This window comes from Mobula birostris, chromosome 10 (genome assembly GCF_030028105.1).
Source record: "Mobula birostris isolate sMobBir1 chromosome 10, sMobBir1.hap1, whole genome shotgun sequence".
Classification (NCBI taxonomy): domain Eukaryota; kingdom Metazoa; phylum Chordata; class Chondrichthyes; order Myliobatiformes; family Myliobatidae; genus Mobula; species Mobula birostris.
In genome coordinates this window covers 133,845,945-133,863,184 of record NC_092379.1, presented here as the reverse complement: position 1 = coordinate 133,863,184, position 17,240 = coordinate 133,845,945, and the positions used below count along the sequence as shown (strand labels likewise).

General features: G+C 41.0%; 1 protein-coding gene across 5 annotated transcripts in view; it reads left to right on the top strand.

Annotated features, from left to right (window-relative positions):
- LOC140204360 (mitogen-activated protein kinase kinase kinase kinase 4) overlaps window positions 1-17,240 on the top strand; it is a 356,637-nt gene that overhangs the window by 169,289 nt on the left and 170,108 nt on the right. For all 5 annotated transcript variants that reach the window (XM_072271038.1, XM_072271035.1, XM_072271034.1 and 2 more), the window contains exon 10: window positions 10,440-10,615. In XM_072271038.1, the coding sequence (XP_072127139.1) occupies window positions 10,440-10,615 (176 nt within the window). The remainder of the gene's footprint in view (window positions 1-10,439; window positions 10,616-17,240) is intronic.

Genomic DNA, 17,240 nt, shown 5'->3' with positions numbered 1-17,240 from the left:
TAACATTATCAGGTTCATCATATACTCTGGAGTCTTGCTTGGCATAATTAGATATTCTTATTCCTTGGAATCTGTATTGGAATTGGTTTATTAATGTCACATGTACCAGAATACAGTGAAAGCTTGTCTTGCATATTGTTTATACAGATCAAATCATTACACAGTGCATTGAGGTAGACACAATAACAGGGCAGAATAAAGTGTCGAAGCCGCTGAGGAAGTATAGTGCTGGTAAATGATAAATGATAAGGAGGTTGATTGTGAAGCTAAGGTTCCATTTACTTGTACATCTTATCTCAATATTTTAGGAACAATTTCTTCCCCTCAGCCATCAGATTTCTGAATGGTCCATGAACACCACCTCTCTAATTTTGTTCTCTTTTTGCACTACTTATTAAATCTAATTTTTAATATATACAGTATTTATTATCATAATTTATAGATGTTTTAATATATTGCTCTATACAGCTGCTGCAGAACAAAAAAATTCACAATGTATGTCAGTGATGTTAAACCTGATTCTGATTCTGTCTCTAAAGAGGTCCGTTCAAGGGTCTGGTAGCAGTGGGATAGAAGTTGTCTTAAGTCTGGCGGTACATGCTTTCAGACATTTGTATCTTCTGCCCAATGGGAGAAGGGAGAAGAGAGAATGTCTGGGATGGGTGGGGTACTTGTATAGCAATTTCTCTGCGCTTCAGAAGCTGGACGTAAAGTAGATGTTACACAACTGGAGTTCAAAGTCATTTTTGTCTCTTACGTTGCTATCATCCGAACCTATCACTACGATGCTTTATTTTTCCCAGAACAGCTGTGGGAGAGTTTTCTTAAATTAATAGTCCTTTTGAGCTATTACTTACCTTAAAAAAAGGTCACTGCCACTGGATCTGAAGGGGAGAATTTGTTCAGGGATGCGCTATTTGTTCAGGCTGCTATGGAAGGCAGAGACTATCTCAGCTTCCTCAATTGTAAGCCATGTGTCAGTGTCACAATAAAAATGCAGCAAGATTAGTCACTGCTCAGTGCTCACCTTTAATTTCTGCACACCATTTGACATTTCACAGTCTGGTGCCACATCTGTTGACAAGTCGAAATTCATTCTCAGTAAGAAGACAATAATGGATGTTGTTTGAGGTGCAAAACTCTTTGTGATTAAGAGGTGCACTTGAACTGGGACATGAGGAATAAACTATTGCTTATCTCTGATGTGTAGTGTCACAACCCGACCAAGAACCAACAATGATCTCCAAACACATTGAAAACATTTATTTCTTCCAGCTGATGCACCACTTAAGGCAAGAAACGTCAATTTAATCTCTTTGAAGTGCTGGTTTGGTTAAATGAGCATAACAGTGTACACCGTCAATAGAGGCATGATAGAGTTATAAGGCCGGAAGACATAGAAGCAGAATTAGGCCATTCGACCTAAAGAGTGCCTCAACATTCTACCATGGCTGAGTTATTATCCCCTCAAATTCATTCCTCTGTCTTCTCCCAGTAACCTTTGTTGCCCTTACTAATCAAGAACCTATCAATCTCTGCTTTAAATATGCTCAATAACTTGACATCCACGGCTATTTGAGACAATTAATTCCACAAGTGCACTACCCCGCCCCCAGCTGAAGAAATTTATTCTCATCTTTGTTCTAAAGGATATCTTTGCATTCTGAGGCTCTCCCCTCTGGTCCTAGACTCCCCCACTTTTGGAAACATCCTCTGCATCTCAACTCTATCTAGGTCTTTCAATATTTAGTAGACCAATGAGATTCCCCCTCATTCTTCTGAAGTTCAACAAGTATAGATGCAGAGCCATCAAAAATTCCTCATACATTAACCCCTTCATTCCCGAATCACTCCTGTGAACCTCTACTGGACCCTCGGCAATGCCAGCACATCCTTTTTGAGATAAGGGGCTGAAAGCTGCTCAAAATACTCCAAGTGCAGTCTGACTAATGCCTTACAAATCCTCATCTATACCGCGTGTAAACAGGCCTTTCTGCCCTCTCGATCACACTGACCAAGATGCCTACAAAGTTCTGGAGGAACTTAGTGGGTCAGACAACATCTGTAGAAGGAAATGGACAGTCAATGTTTCAAGTCAAGACATTCCCTTTGGACAGAAAGATAGAGGGGAGATCACCATTATGAAGAGGTGGAGGGAAGGTATGGTGGAAGAACTGGCAAGTGATAGGTAGATCTAGATGATGGGGTGATGGGCCAATGGGTGTAGAGAGTGGGACTGTTGCCAAAAGCTGGGCGGTGATGGGCAGAAGGGACATTTGATAGGAAAAAAAGCTGAAGCATGGAATAAAGGGAGGAAGGTCTGTAGTCTCTTGTGTGCCGAGCTAAGCTAGTCTTCTTTTCTCATGTTTAACCCATATCACTCTAAACCTTGTATTTGTTCAAATGAATTTTGAATGTTGTCATAGAAAATTACAGCTCAGAAACGAGCCCTTTGGCCCATTCAATCCATGCCAAACCATTTAAGCTGCCTACTCCCATCGACCTGCACCAGACTATAGCCCTCCATACCCCTACTATCCATGTATCTGTCTGTTGTACAATACCTGTTGTTATCGTACCTGCCTCAACCCCATCCTTAGTTTTATGTATGAATCATACATTGTTTGAAATTATTGCCTCTCAGGTTCCTATTAAATCTCTCCCTGCTCACCTTAAATTGTGCCCTCTCGTTTTTTAATTCCCCAATCCTGTGAAAAATTCTGAAGGCAGTCACCCTATTGATGTCCCTCATGATTCGATACATCCTTCTAAGATTAGACTTCTGTCTCCTGTGCTCCAAGGAATTAAGAACTAGTCTGCCCAACATCATCCTATAACCTGGTCCCTCAAGACCTGGCATTATCCTTGTACATCTTCTCTGCATTTCTTCCAGCTTAATAACATCTTGGCTATAGCATCATCAACATCATCATTATGTGCTGTGTCGTATGACATGGGCGATTATGGTCTTTCCGAGAAACACACACAAAATGCTGGAGGAACTCAGCAAGCCAGGCAACATCTATGAAAAAAAGTACAGTCAATGTTTTGGGCTGAGATTCTTTGGCAAGACTGGAGAAAAACTCCAGACACTTCCATTCGTGGGAACATGGTCTTTCCATGACTATGATTGTTCTTGGTAAATTTTTTTATGCCATTGTCTTCTTTTGGGCAGTGTCTTTAGAAGGCAGGGCTTCCTAGCCATTACCAATACTCTTCAGAGATTGTCTGCCTGGTGTCAGTGGTTGCATAACCAAGACTTGTAATATACACCTGCTGCTTGTAATAACCATCCAACATCTGCTTAATTTGCTTCATGTGACCCTGATCTGGTGGGGGCAGCGTGGGGGCTAAGTATGTGCTACATCTTGCCCAAGGGTGACCTGCAGTCCAGCAGAGGGAAGGAGTACCTTACACCTCCTTTGGTAGAGATGTATCTCTACTATAGCAGGATGACCAAAAACAGCAACATACTCTAAGGCTACGTCCATACTAGACTGGAAAATTTTGAAAACACCGGTTTTGCAAAAAAACGTCAGGCATCCACACCAGGCATTTTTGAAAATACCTCTGCCCACATTACAACGGATATTTGGGCGAATCTCCTCCTACTGAGCATGTGCAGGACACACAGAAAACAAGCGAAGAGGAAACAGTATACTTGGTGTGCGTTTGTGCAGTTACAGACTAGAAAAACTTAAAAGGAAATTGCCAAACGAAAGACTTGGTGCGCATTTGTCCAGAAACATTTCCTACAGCCATAGTCTCTTCATGATGAAAAGGACGACAGCTACAACTAAATGCAATAAGGCCTGTTACTGGGCAAACGTGAAATTTGCTGTTACCTCATTTGTTTGCCTTTACTTTTGCCATGTCTTTGTGTATTATTTTGCTGTATTTAACATCTGCAATAAAACAAGTTACTGGGCAAAAGTGACAATTGCATCTATTGAATGTTGACACAAGGAATACATTAATAAAGCACCTTGTTAAATGTATAAAACATGTCTGCATCAGTGTTATCTTGTATTTCCATACAACGTTACAGTAGGCTGTTACACATCTATTGTCAGATATTGTTGTGATGTTGGAGGTTGCGTTCAAGAAAACAATGAAATGCCGCGCTGCCACCACCATTTGTTCCGGCACATCATGACAGCGGTTTTAAAAATAGCCGGTTACCCGTCCACACTACACCGGATATTAGGCGTTTTTGGATTTATTCACCCTGGAGAGCATTTCTGAAAAGCTCTGTTTTCGGTGGAGGAAATCGCTGTTTCAATGTGAATGGAGAGTCAAAACGAAGAGAAGAAGCTTTGGTTACGGATTTATCCGGTCTACTGGGGACGTAGCCTAAGTGTGAACACACCCTAAGTGTGGCCTCACCAACATATTGTACGACTGCATAGTAATATACCAGCTTCTATACTCATTGTTCTGACTGACGTACACCACACTTGTTAAATTACGCAAACACAGGGAAATCTGCAGATGCTGGAATTACTTGTTAAATTAGTTTGTTGCCATACTAGTACATAATGTTTCAGGTTCAGAAGGTTGTTTCAAATGCCAGTCGACAGACTCAAATCTAGATCGATTACCTGTACAGTACTGTGGAGATGACCCACTGTTAGAGGTAAACACTGGTAAAATAAAAATTGGTAGAATTGATTTATCCTTGTCACATGTCCTGAGTTATGGTGAAAAGCTTGTGCTGAATACTATCCATACAGATCATCACATTACATCAGTGCACTGAGATAGTACCAGAGAGAACAGTAACAAGGCAGAATAAAGTGTTACAGAGAAAGTGCAGTGCAGGCAGAAAAAAATTCAAAGGTCAAAGTATATTTTTATCAATGTACCTTTATGCCGCCATATATATTCCTGAGATTCATTTTCTTGTGGGCATATTCAATAAATCCAGTAACCATAATAGAATCAATGAAAGACTGCACCAATTGTGTGAACAACCAGTGTGCAAAATACAACCAACTGTGCAAACACAGAAAGAAAGAAAACATAATAATAGGAATAATAATACACAAATAAACGAACAATAAATATCAAGAACATGAGATGAAGAGTCCTTGAAAGTGAGTCCATAAGTTGTGGGAACAGTTCTGTGATGGGGCAAGTGAAGTTCTCCCCTCTGTTTTTAAGAGGCTGATGGTTGAGGGGTAATAACCTTGTTCCTGATGGCAACGGCGAGAGGAGAGCATGGCCTGTGTGGGAGTCCCTGCTTTCTGCGACCACACTCCACGTGGATGCATATTTGCATTAACATACAGGTGTATGATTTGCCATGTCTCAGTTTTTGGGAGATTGCTGTGTTCAGTTTGATTTCCTACATTACACAGTGATTACAAATAGCAGAACTGGTTGTAAGCTGCTGAAAGGCGATAGGACTCCTTAAAGGGTGCTACATTAATGTACATTTTAGCTAATGGGTATTGCAGATTTCTGTTTGGTTAACTCACATTTCCATTTATGGCTGTGAATGAATTCCACCCCTACTGAAACTACCAGTTTCTGTAAAGATGTTCAGTCACAAGCCAACCATGCTTCCTCTTTTGAAAATGTAATTAGAGTATGGTGATTTAAGAGAGATAGTTTGCCTCAGGGAAATGCTTTTGCATGTATATCTTTCATAATGATTTTTAAAAATTACTGTAGCTTTATGCATAATAAACTTTAGAGCAAGCCCTAATCTAAATTTAGAATTAATGATGATGTGGAGATTTATTGTATTAATTATGTAGTGTTGTTCTTTTCAGTACAGTATTTCTTTGTAACTTTAGTAACAAACATGAAGTGAATCATGTGCTTCATATGAGGCTTAGACTTGTATTTGCAGCTAGATTAAACTTTTCTATAGCAATACTTGTCTGATAACTCAACATAATAATGAAATCTGCAGGATTGTGTCATGAGATTTTTATCACCTTAATCCTGATAGATATCATAACAAATCACCATTTTAAAATGACATTTTTAAAGTCGAATTCTCCATTGGAATGGCAGAGTGTGTCTGATAGAGATAGGTTTGTTTTTTTATGCAAAAGTACCACTCATGGTTACTTGTATATAGTGACAGCACCATTAGAATAGTGCCCTGAAACTTCTGTTAATGTGGGCAGCATGAGACAATGGGAATGATGAGATTGGTCATATACTTAATGGACCTAAAGTCCTCATTCTATGTAATATGATGACTTTGTGCATACCCCTCATAACGGGTTGGATAGTAATACTGGGCAGATCGCACTGGACCAAAAAATACAGATCAAGTCCAGTGTAATTTTGCACTGTATTATAGGTAGATTGCCCTCAAGAAGATTTAAGATTTAATATTAACATTATTTGGCACATGTACTTTGAAACTTACAGTGAAATGCATCTTTTCTTTTCAACGACCGACGTAGTTTAAGGATTATGCTGAGGGACATGTGCAAGTGTCGCCGTTCTTCTAGCATCAACATAGCATGCCCACAACTCACTGGAGTACCCAGGAGCGGGGGAGTGGGGGAACCCACACGGTTAGAGAAAGAATGTGCAAACTCCTCACAAGAGTGGCAGGATTCGAACCCTGATTGGTGTTTGCTGGCACTATAACGTGATTAGACTAAAGCCCAATTTATACTTCTGCGTCAAATGTACGCCGTAGGTACTGCGTACCCTATACGGTAGGGTGACGTGCACCTCCCCAAAAATGTAACTCACGCGTTGCGGCGACGCAGACCGCAACAACTGTGATTGGTCCGCTTGGTAGCATCGCATTTCCGGTTGCTTTTCGCCGCCATGTCTGTACACTGATGCGAAATAAGTGGTTGGAGACAATGAACCAAATCGTCAAATCTACCTGCCGACATCCAAAAATATTTGAAATGCATTTCCTCGTCCATGTCTCTCATGAAGAAACTCAACACAGTGGCATAGAAACCCCACTGCCAACTAGCATTTTGGTGGTGGATTGCAGAGCGATGCAGACACAACTACACATGCTCGCTATGGCGTAGGGCTATGCAAAAGTATAAATCAAGCCTACGGCGTAGCCCGTACGCAGAGGTATAGATCAGCCTTAGCTGCTACACCACTGTGCTGCCCACAGGCAGTCTTTACAAGCATGCTGGCAGGATTTAAGGTCCTGAGTTATTGGGAGAGGCTGAGCAGGCTTGGACTTTACTCCGCGGAAGGTCAGAGTACGAGGGCTGACCTTATAGAGGTGTATAAGATCATGAAAGTTATAAATCGGGTGAATGCATCTGATCTTTTTCCCAGATAAAGGGAACTAAAAACTGCATGGTATAGGTGAGAGGAGGACTATTTAAAATGGGCAAACCCTTCACGTAAATGGTGGTGAATATTCAGTACTGTGCAAAAGTCTTAAGCACGTATATATGCTGTATCTAGCATGCCTAAGGATTTTGTCCTGTACTGTAGTAATTATTTTATGTATTGCACTGAATTGCTGCCGCAAAAAAAAATTCATGACATATGTGAGCGATGATAAACCTGATTCAGATATGGGTCTATTGTGGACTGAGAGTGGGAAGGGGGCAGGGAGAGGGGAATCATAGTTGGGAAAAGGGGGAGGGAGAGGAAAGTACCAGAGAGACATACTGTAATGATCAATAAACCACGCTTGGAATCAAATGACGTTACCCAGTGTCTCCGGGCTGGGTGCGTCTGCACCCACACAACAACACCCCGCACCCCACCCCCGTCCTGGCACTCCTTCTTTGCCGCCTGTCCCACACCCCTCCCACAGCACTGCACCCTCACCGTTCCCTACATCATTTTCTCCCACCAGATTTATAAGCTCACTCTCCGTTCTATTTTGACAAATACAGTACTATGCAAAAGTCTTAGCTATATATATCATGTAGGTATGACAATAATAAACCAATTCCAATTCTAGCTCTTTACCTTTTGCAACTACTCCTCAGCTCAGTGTGAAACGCACAGTGTTCCTGCATAAGAATTCCAGTGTGTTCTTTACTTCTACACAACACCCAGCAGAAGTCCTGAATATGTTGTCAGAGCAATCCGGCTCGTTATTTGTTTGGTGTCTAATATATGGCTGCACCACATTGATAACAACAACATTGTTGGAGAAAAAACAAGAAAGCGTGTTTCTGGAGTAGTTTATCTCCCCACATTGATTGCTCTTTCAAGTAACAATTTGCATTTAAATAGCACATCGAACTGAGTAAACATTACAGGACTTCACAGGAGCATTACCAAATAAAATCTGGCACTGAGTCAGATCAGAAGGTATTAAAACAGGCAACTAGATGCTTGGGAAAAGAGTCAGACTTTAAAGAGCACCTTAAGTTAGGGAGATAGAGGGAAGAAAGAGGAAAGGTTTCAAGGAAGAATTCAGACCTGCTGAATGTGTGGAGTTTGCATGTTCTCCCTATGAACAAATGGGCTCCCTACCACATCCCAATGACTTGTACATTAGTAGGTTAAATGGCCACTGTGAATTGTTCCTAATGACCAGGTGATTTGGTCACAGGGAGGATATGCAAACTTCACACAGACATCACCCAGGATCAGGACTGAACTTGGGTCTTTCAGCATTGTAAGGCAGTGGCTCTACTAATTAATGAGTACTGCATTAATTCAATTAGGGATTATCTTGATGGGAGTGAATGTAGACATAGAACATACAAACAGTGGGGTGTACACTTGTACACCCACTTGTTAATGCAAATATCTAATCAGCCAATCACGTGGCAGCAACTCAATGCAAAAGAGCATATAGACATGGTCAAGAGATTCAGTTGTTCAGAATAGGGAAGAAATGTGATCTAAGTGACTTTAACCATGGAATGATAGTGCCAGAAACTGCTGATCTCCTGGGATTTTCACGTTCTAAGGTTCATTTTGTTGTCAAAGTATGTACGAGGGATGATTGATAAGAAGGAGATGAGTTATTAACTTCAAACTTTCTGCATAATCACTGAAAGAGTTGACCTGTATGTGCACGTATTGAGAGTTGTATAACTCATCTCTTCCTACCTTAGGCCACGAACTTATCAATCACCCATCTGTGGACACTTTCTGGAGGTCCAAGATCTGTATGCTCCACGACCGCTGGACAAAGTGTGTAAATGTAGGAGGGGGCTATATTGAAAAATAAATGTGCAAGGTTTTCTAAAATTGACTGCTTCTACCTTAGGCCACGAACTTATCAATCACCCCTCGTATGTACAATACAATACAACTCTGATATTCGTCTTCTCCAGGTAGCCATGAAATACAGAGAAGACCTCAACCCCCACCCCAGCACAAGAAAGAAAAAGAAACAAAAGTTGCATACCTTAAAATCCCTTACCCCACCCCCGTAGAAAAGTCAAGCAACAATAGCATCAATTTCCCAACCCCTCCCCGCTGAAAAAAACAGCAATAATAACAATCTCCGACCCCCTCACTCAGAGAAAAGAACAGTGACAATAAGATCAAAAGCCCCAACCCGCGTTTCACACACAAAAAATTAACAGATCACCCACCTGCCAATCAGCCACAAGAAAGAAAACACCAACAAACTGAAGGAGACCAATATAAAGTACAGTTCAATAATCACATAAATCTCAGAATATCAAAAACATCTTTCCATCAGCATACGAAGAGAGCAGCCACACGAACTCCAGAGTTTACAGAGAATAGTGCAAAAACAAAAAATATCGGGTGAGCGGCAGTTCTGTGGGTGAAAAAAACCTTGTTGATGAGAGAGGTCAAAGGAAAATGGCCAGAATGGTTCAAGCCAACAGGAAAGAGTTAATGGACATTTACAGAAAGGAGACGATAACAGCATCTGTTAATCATAAGTTGGAACAATTTGATTCCTACTGGGAAAAAAGGTTTAATGAACATGTTGTAAAAAAAATCACTCCCTACTCTGTACATAGTTTTCTTCTTTCGATTGTTCTTTCTTTCCTTTCCTTTCTATAAGTGTATACCTCAGATAAATATTATGTGGAGATTTGTGACAAACATGATTATATGATATATATGTACAGTATCTGAAATACATCTTATGAAAATGTTTGTTTGTTGATGAATTTCAATAAAAAATAAATTTAAAAAAAGGAAAGCAACAGTAACTACGCATTGCAACAGTGGTGCGCAGAAGAGCATTGCTGAGTTGAAATTTGAAGTGGATGTGCTGTGGAAGCAGAAGACCTCAGATGTACATTCAGTGCCACTTCATTAGGTACAGGAGGTGGCCACAGAAGGTACCTAATCAAGTGGCCAATAAGTGTAGAACAGTACAGCACAACAGAGAATGTTCAGCCCATGAGATTCTGCCAACCTTTCAACCAACTCTGAAATTTCACAGTCTCTATAATGCAATTCAAATTTGTATGTAACAGTATATTTGATATAATCCGGTGATACTCACAGAACCTTGCTTCTGTACTTTACTGCAGGTCCAAAAGATTTATGAACTTTGTAGAAACCTGCCTGGCTAAGAACTACTTGCACCGACCCTCCACCGAAACCCTATTGAAACATTCATTCATCCGCGACCAACAGAATGAACGCCAAGTCCGCATAATGCTGAAAGACCACATAGACAGGACCAGGAAGAAGAGGAATGAGAAAGGTAACACACTTTTGTTCTTAGATTACCCACTGCAATTCTTGCCTTGCATTGTCCAGCCCCTTGCGTATGCTGTAAATGAAAAGCAAACAAAATCAGTTCGAAGTAAAGGTTTTCGATTGAAGTTTATTGACGTTCAACCATCCACATATATACAACTAAATGAAACACTGTTCCTGTAGGACCCAGTTGCAAAACACAGTATGCATAGTCACACGCTACTCATATAGTTATGATCCAGCATAGACACTCAGAAAATAATATTAGCACAAGTCCCTGAGTGACATGGTCTGAAGATTGACAGGCTGACATAAAGTGTGAAGAGCAAGTTTATGGACCTGAATCTATTTTAGAATCACATTGTACAACTTGTAGACCAGATACCTTAATAAAAATCGAGAAACAAGGCACTGCAGATGAAAACATCCAGAGTAAAAATCCAGCAGCAGGAGAAACACAATGGGTCAGGCAGCATCAGTGGAGAGGAATTAACAGCATGAAGACAAGATTCATTTCTGTTGAATGTTCTCAACCCAAACATTGACAGTCAATTTCTCTCCATACATACTGCCTGACTTGCTGAGTTTCTCCAGCACCCCACTTTTTGTACCTTGTTGAACATAACTGTTCTTTGTAATAATCCCACATCAGTTGAATTGATTGACACTCATGTCAAGGCTTTTTTCTTCTTTTTTAATGTCTGTGCCCAAAAGCTTCCAGTTGATTCCAAAAGCATTTCTATCTGCGATAATGGGAGTTTAATTAAAGAGAAATCTCGACTGTATTGTCATTTTCAGATAGACAACACAACTACAAGCTCAATGTGGCCAACCTCGTTATCTGAGTCTATCTGCAAACCTAACCCTATTGATTACAAACACAAGAGATTTTGCAGATGTTGGAGGTCCAGAGCAACACACACAAAATGCTGGAGAAACTCTGCAGGTGGAACACTTGGCATCACCAACTAAATTCATTGGTGGACCAATCCATCAGCTTTCATCATTTTGCTTCTAACAGCAAATTGCAAAGCTGCAGGCTATCTAACGTCAAGATAAATAGTCACGCTATTTAAAATGTCTTTGTTGAATGAATGATTGGAGCTTTTACAATTTCTTTGGATTTAGAATCATGTTAACAATCATTTATATTGATCTGCCATCCTGACTGAACATAGAGGAAGGTGCAAGGCATTGCAAATCAGCTCACAGTCAAGACACAACCACGTACCGACATCCCTGGAGAGTGATTACTAGCTTTGCCAAAGAGCTGGATTTGAAGCAGGATTTTAAAACTGAAGGATGAGGTGGAGGGATAAAGAGAAAGCATTCCAAAGTTTAGAATATTAGGAATTGATTTCACTCTGACAACTGGAGCTGGGTGATTGGGATCTATGCTAGAAGGTGGAGCTTTTTGTTTCCATTCATTACACAATGAAGAATGGGGGGAAAAATACCTGAAATATCATGAAACTTATTCTTCCCAAGTTATCTGTCTTATTTCCCTGTCCCCCCCTCCCCACACAGAATAGAAGGATGTCGCAAAGAGGGGGATGAATTTCTTTAGCCAGAGGGCAGTGAATCTGTGCAATTTATTGCCACAGACGGCTATGGAAGCCAAGTCATTGGGTACATTTAAAGCAGGCATTGATAAGTTCTTAATTAGTAAGGTCATTAAAGGTTACAGGGAGAAGTCAGGAGAATGGGGTTGAGAGGGATACTACATCAGCCATTATGGAATGGCAGAGCAGACGTGATGGGCCAAATGGCCTAATTCTACTCCTATGTCATATGATCTTATGGTCTGTAGCCTGTCTTAAATTACCCTTCCATGTGCCGCTAATTAATTTGCATTAGTTTAGTTGATTGTCACATACTGTACATTGGGATGAAATGAAATTCATTGTTTGCATGAAGCTCACAGGGTAAACGTTATACAGAGCAATAAGATTACAACAATGAATACAATTTTCCCTCCTCTTCTATTCTCTTCTTGTGCCTCTTTCCTCTTCTCACTGCCTACCTCCTTCTTCCCTTTCTCGTACAGTCCACTCTCCTCTCCTATCAGATTTCTTCCTCTCCTGTCCATCCTTCCCAGGCACCTGGCCCTCAGCCCGAAATGTCAACTTTTTGTTTATTTCCATCGGCGCTGCCTGACCTGCTGAGTTCCTCCAACATTTTGTGTGTGTGTTGCAAAGAATACAATGACAATTGCAAAACCCCGGAAAGAAGAAAAGGTGTTGACATGAAGCCCTAATTTGCCTTTAGTTTGAGTTTCTATTTCAGGTGCAGGTTGATAGGTTGACTCCTGTAAACTTCTTCAATTATTGGTGGGTGGGAGGGGAGTTACAGTGGGGTTGATAGGCAAGCAGAGACCAATTAATTGCACTATCAGGATTGTTTTTGGAAGAGCATCAGTTAAATAAACTGAAAATCTTCCTTCTATGTCTATGACACTGTAGGTACCTTGCTGTCCTCTTGTAGTGCTCTAGATTTACTTTACCCCCTGTTTATCAAGCAATAGTAAGTCAAGGCAACTGGACTTGCTGTGTTGTCTAGAAGACATTTCACCACTCATCCAAGAGGCTTCTTCAATTCTGATCCATGGTGGGTAGTTTTCTGGCTTATAAACTCTGTGAGTTGTTTAAAGGTATAGCAATTACTTAAGGGTCATTAGAGGCAATGAGAGAGTCATTAGTTTTATCTTTGCATGAATGGAGGTGGGAACTGTTGTGGAGACGTTGGGGTAGAGATGTTAGAACTGCATTGTAAGTATCTGATAGGTGTCCCTCTGTTCAGGGATGGGTTTTCCAGTTTGACAAATATGGCTTCTTTACCCCTCTTTCAAACCACCTGTCCTCCCAGTCCAAGGTGTGCATGTTGTTATCATCAAAGGAGTTTCCCTTGTCCTTTAGGTGTAGATATACAGCCAATTCTTGACCTGAGGTGTGAGACCTCCTATGCTGTGCCATCCGTTTGTGAAGGGGCTGCTTTGTCTCGCTGATATACAGATCTGTTCAGTTCTCATTGCATTGGTTAGCCTATACGATATTGCTCTGTTTAGGTTTGGGTGGAGGTTCCTTGGGTGGACGAGTTTCTGTCTGAGTGTGTTTGTAGGTTTAAAAAACACAGCGTTTGGTGTCTGATGAAAATCCTTCTGAGTTTCTCTGAAACTCCAGCTACATGTGGGATGACGATGCTTTTCTGCTTTGCTCCTTACCTCTGTCTGCTGGGCTGAGGTCCCTGCTGATTTTCATTGCTGTCTGAATGAAGGACCTGTCAGGGTAGCTGCAAGCTTTCAAGGTTTCTCTCAAATACTTGCACCCCTTGTCTTTAGCTGTAATGTTGGTGGGCACATTCTTGGCGCGATGAACCCCCAATTTATGTTCTAATGGGTGATGAAAGTTACTGATCTGTGTGAGTTGGTTTCCTGTGAACCTCAATATCTAAGTGTCCATATTCTTTGATAAGTACTGCCCAGTCTAAAAGGCCCTGATTTACTATTGCTTGATCTACAATGACCCAGATGACTAAGATCCTTCATAGATATTTTGTCCCCTGTTTAACTGCCCTGAACACACGTGACAGATGATTTATCAAGGCTCAATTGCACAAGTTTGGAAGTTAGAATGTTGTTAGTTATAGAGAAAGATTGAATACATCAGGGCTCTTTTAACTGGAGTATAGAAGAATGAGGGAAGGTTGATCGAGGTATACAAAATTATGACTGGTATAGATAGGGTAAGTTCAAGCAGGCTTTTTCCACGGAGGTCGGGTGAAACGAAAATTAGTGGTCATAGGTTAAGAGCGAAAGATGTACTATTTAAAGGAAATTTGAGGGAGAACACTTTGTGGTGTGGTGCAAGTGTGGAATGGGAGGAAATTGTGGATTGCAACATTTAAGAGAATGTTGGATAAGTACATAGATGGAACGTGTACAGAGGGGTTTCATCCGGGTACTCGTCGAAGGGACTAGGCAGAATAAAAGTTTGGAATGGACTAGATGGGCCAATGGGCCAGCTTCTATGCTGTATGACTATGGTTTTGCTGGTATCTCCTTCTTCTGGTATGGAATTGAGCTGCTTGCTTCTTCTTTGCAATGCATCAGGATTGAATGGCCCCCCCAGTGCTGCATTGATAAAAGCAGACAGATTGCTCGGAAGGGAACAGAATGCAAACAAATCTAATCTTCAGACTCTTCAGCTGTTCTATTGCATATTGCTGTTCTGCACTGAGTAAGTGCCAGCACTGTCGAATCCCCATACCTCTTCTATTGCCACCTTCCACTGTGCCAGCAGCATTTATAAGTCTGTTTTAAGATTTTGTTATTGTCCTTTGAATAACACTGCAATAATCCTCGGTGAATTTAATTTGCACACTGTTGTTCTTTTACTGTGTCGCTGTTTGGTTATTGATTAGCTCTCTTGCCTTTGGATCAACAGATTATGACCTAAACCTACTCTGTAGCAAGCCAAGCACAAAGATCTAGTACCACACTGACGGAGTGCAGTACTGCCGTTTAATGGAGATGTTACCCTGAGGCTCTATCTGCTCTTTGAGCTGGACCTAAAGGTCCACAAGACACTATTTGGAAGTATAGGGTGATAATTGCAGAGATTCCTAGGGCCACACGGTAGCGTGGCAGCTGGCACAACACTTCACGTTGCCAGTGATCTGGGTTCGATTCCCACCTCTGTCTGTAAGGAGCTTGTTCTCCCCTTGACCACGCGGGTTTCCTCCGAGTGCTGCGGTTTCTACCCACATTCTAAGGGCGTACGGGTTAGTAAGTTGTGGCCATGCTGCATTGGCCCAGTTGTGTAGCGACACTGCAGAATGCCCCCAGCACATCCCCAGAATGCATTGGTCATTGATGAAAGACAACACATTTCACTGTGTTTTCGATGTTTCGATATACCCGTGACAAACAAAATTAATCTTTAATCTTGTCCCTACCTCCAACTCCGTAGCAACCCAAGTGCCACATCATAGGTGTTAATTGTGCTGTTTAAATGAGATGTTACACTGAGACTCCATCTGCTCTTCAAAGTGGGTATAAAGGTTCACAAGACACTGTTGAGAAGAGCAACCGGGTGATAATTCCTATCTTCCCCCTACCCACCCATAGAGCACAGCCTCAGAATAGAAGGCCATCCCTTTAGAACAATTTCTTTAGTCAGAGGGTGGTGAATCTGTGAAATTCTCCGCCACAGATGCCTGTGGAAGCCAAGTCATCGGATATATTTAAATTAGAGGTTGATAGATTCTTGATTTGTAAGGCTGTTAAAGGTTAAGGAAAGAAGGCAGAAGAGTGGAGTTGAGAGGGAAAATAAATCAGCCATGATGGAATGGCAGAGCAATCTTGACTTGCATTCAATATTACCAAAAGACTTTACCTGGTTGCCAGCATCCTACTGTTGGGGACTTATTTTATGCAATTACCTATATTCAAGCACTTTAGAATATAGTTAAATTGGCTTTTGAAGGGGTTTAGGATGGTTTGGGAATGCTGTAAGAGTTCAATTTTATTTTACCTATTTTGCAAAATTACTTTGCCTATTTTGGTATTCAGTTATAGTTTACATGTGTCACCTTTACCAAAGAACAGGACTGCTGATGTTGATAGAAGAGAGTCAACATAACTGATTCAACCCAAACTTAATTAAAGCAATGATTAGCCCAAAAGAACATTTACAGTATCCTAATACTGACCATTATAAGAGCTTTGGGCACACTGGTCTTCATAAAGCAAAGTTTATTGAATGCAAGAGTTGGGACACTTGTTGAAGTTATATAACTGGTGAAACCAAATTTGGAGTATTGTGTGCTGTCCTGGTCACCTTCCCAGCAACAATCCTCAGACAAGTGGAGCCAGGTGCAGAATCAATAGTAGAAATTAATAATGAAGATTTATTCAGAGAATAATGCAAGGAATAATCAAAACTTAGAACTCACTTACTCAGGACTTGAGCATGCAAAACAATAGTTCGCACTGAACTCAAATTCAGGACTTAGTGAGGAACACTGGTCCAGAATAACCTTAAATAGAACATAAGACACAGGAATCCCATGCGAGTTGAAATCAAAAACTAATCAGTTAAAAACGAGAAGCATAGGGAAACCATATTCACATGATGAGTGTCATGAAAAACACAGAGCCAGCTTAATGAAAAAAGCAGACATTAAACAACTCTAATAAAGTCAAATAAATGATGTTCAGGTGCATCGAGACCTGCTGCTACCCGGCACCCCTCGCTAGTACAAAGGCTTCATGACATACCCATCAGGAAATATATCAATAGGATTGAAAGAGTACAGGGAAAATTTACAAGCAGTTTGCTGGTTACAGGGAAAGGTTGACCAGGTTCAGACTTTATTCCCTGGATCGTAGGAGAATGAGGGGAGATTTGATAAAGGTATACACTATCATGAGGGGTATAAATAGGGTAGGTTGAATGAGATTAGAACTAGAGGTCATAGGTTAAGGGTGAAAGGTGAAATATTTAAGGGGAACATTTTCCACTTGGCTTGGGTGAACCTAAAACTAGAGGTCACAGGTTGAGGGTGGAAAGTGAAAGGGTGAAGGGTGATACCTGGGGGGGGGGGTGGAATCCTCTTCACTCTGTGGGTGG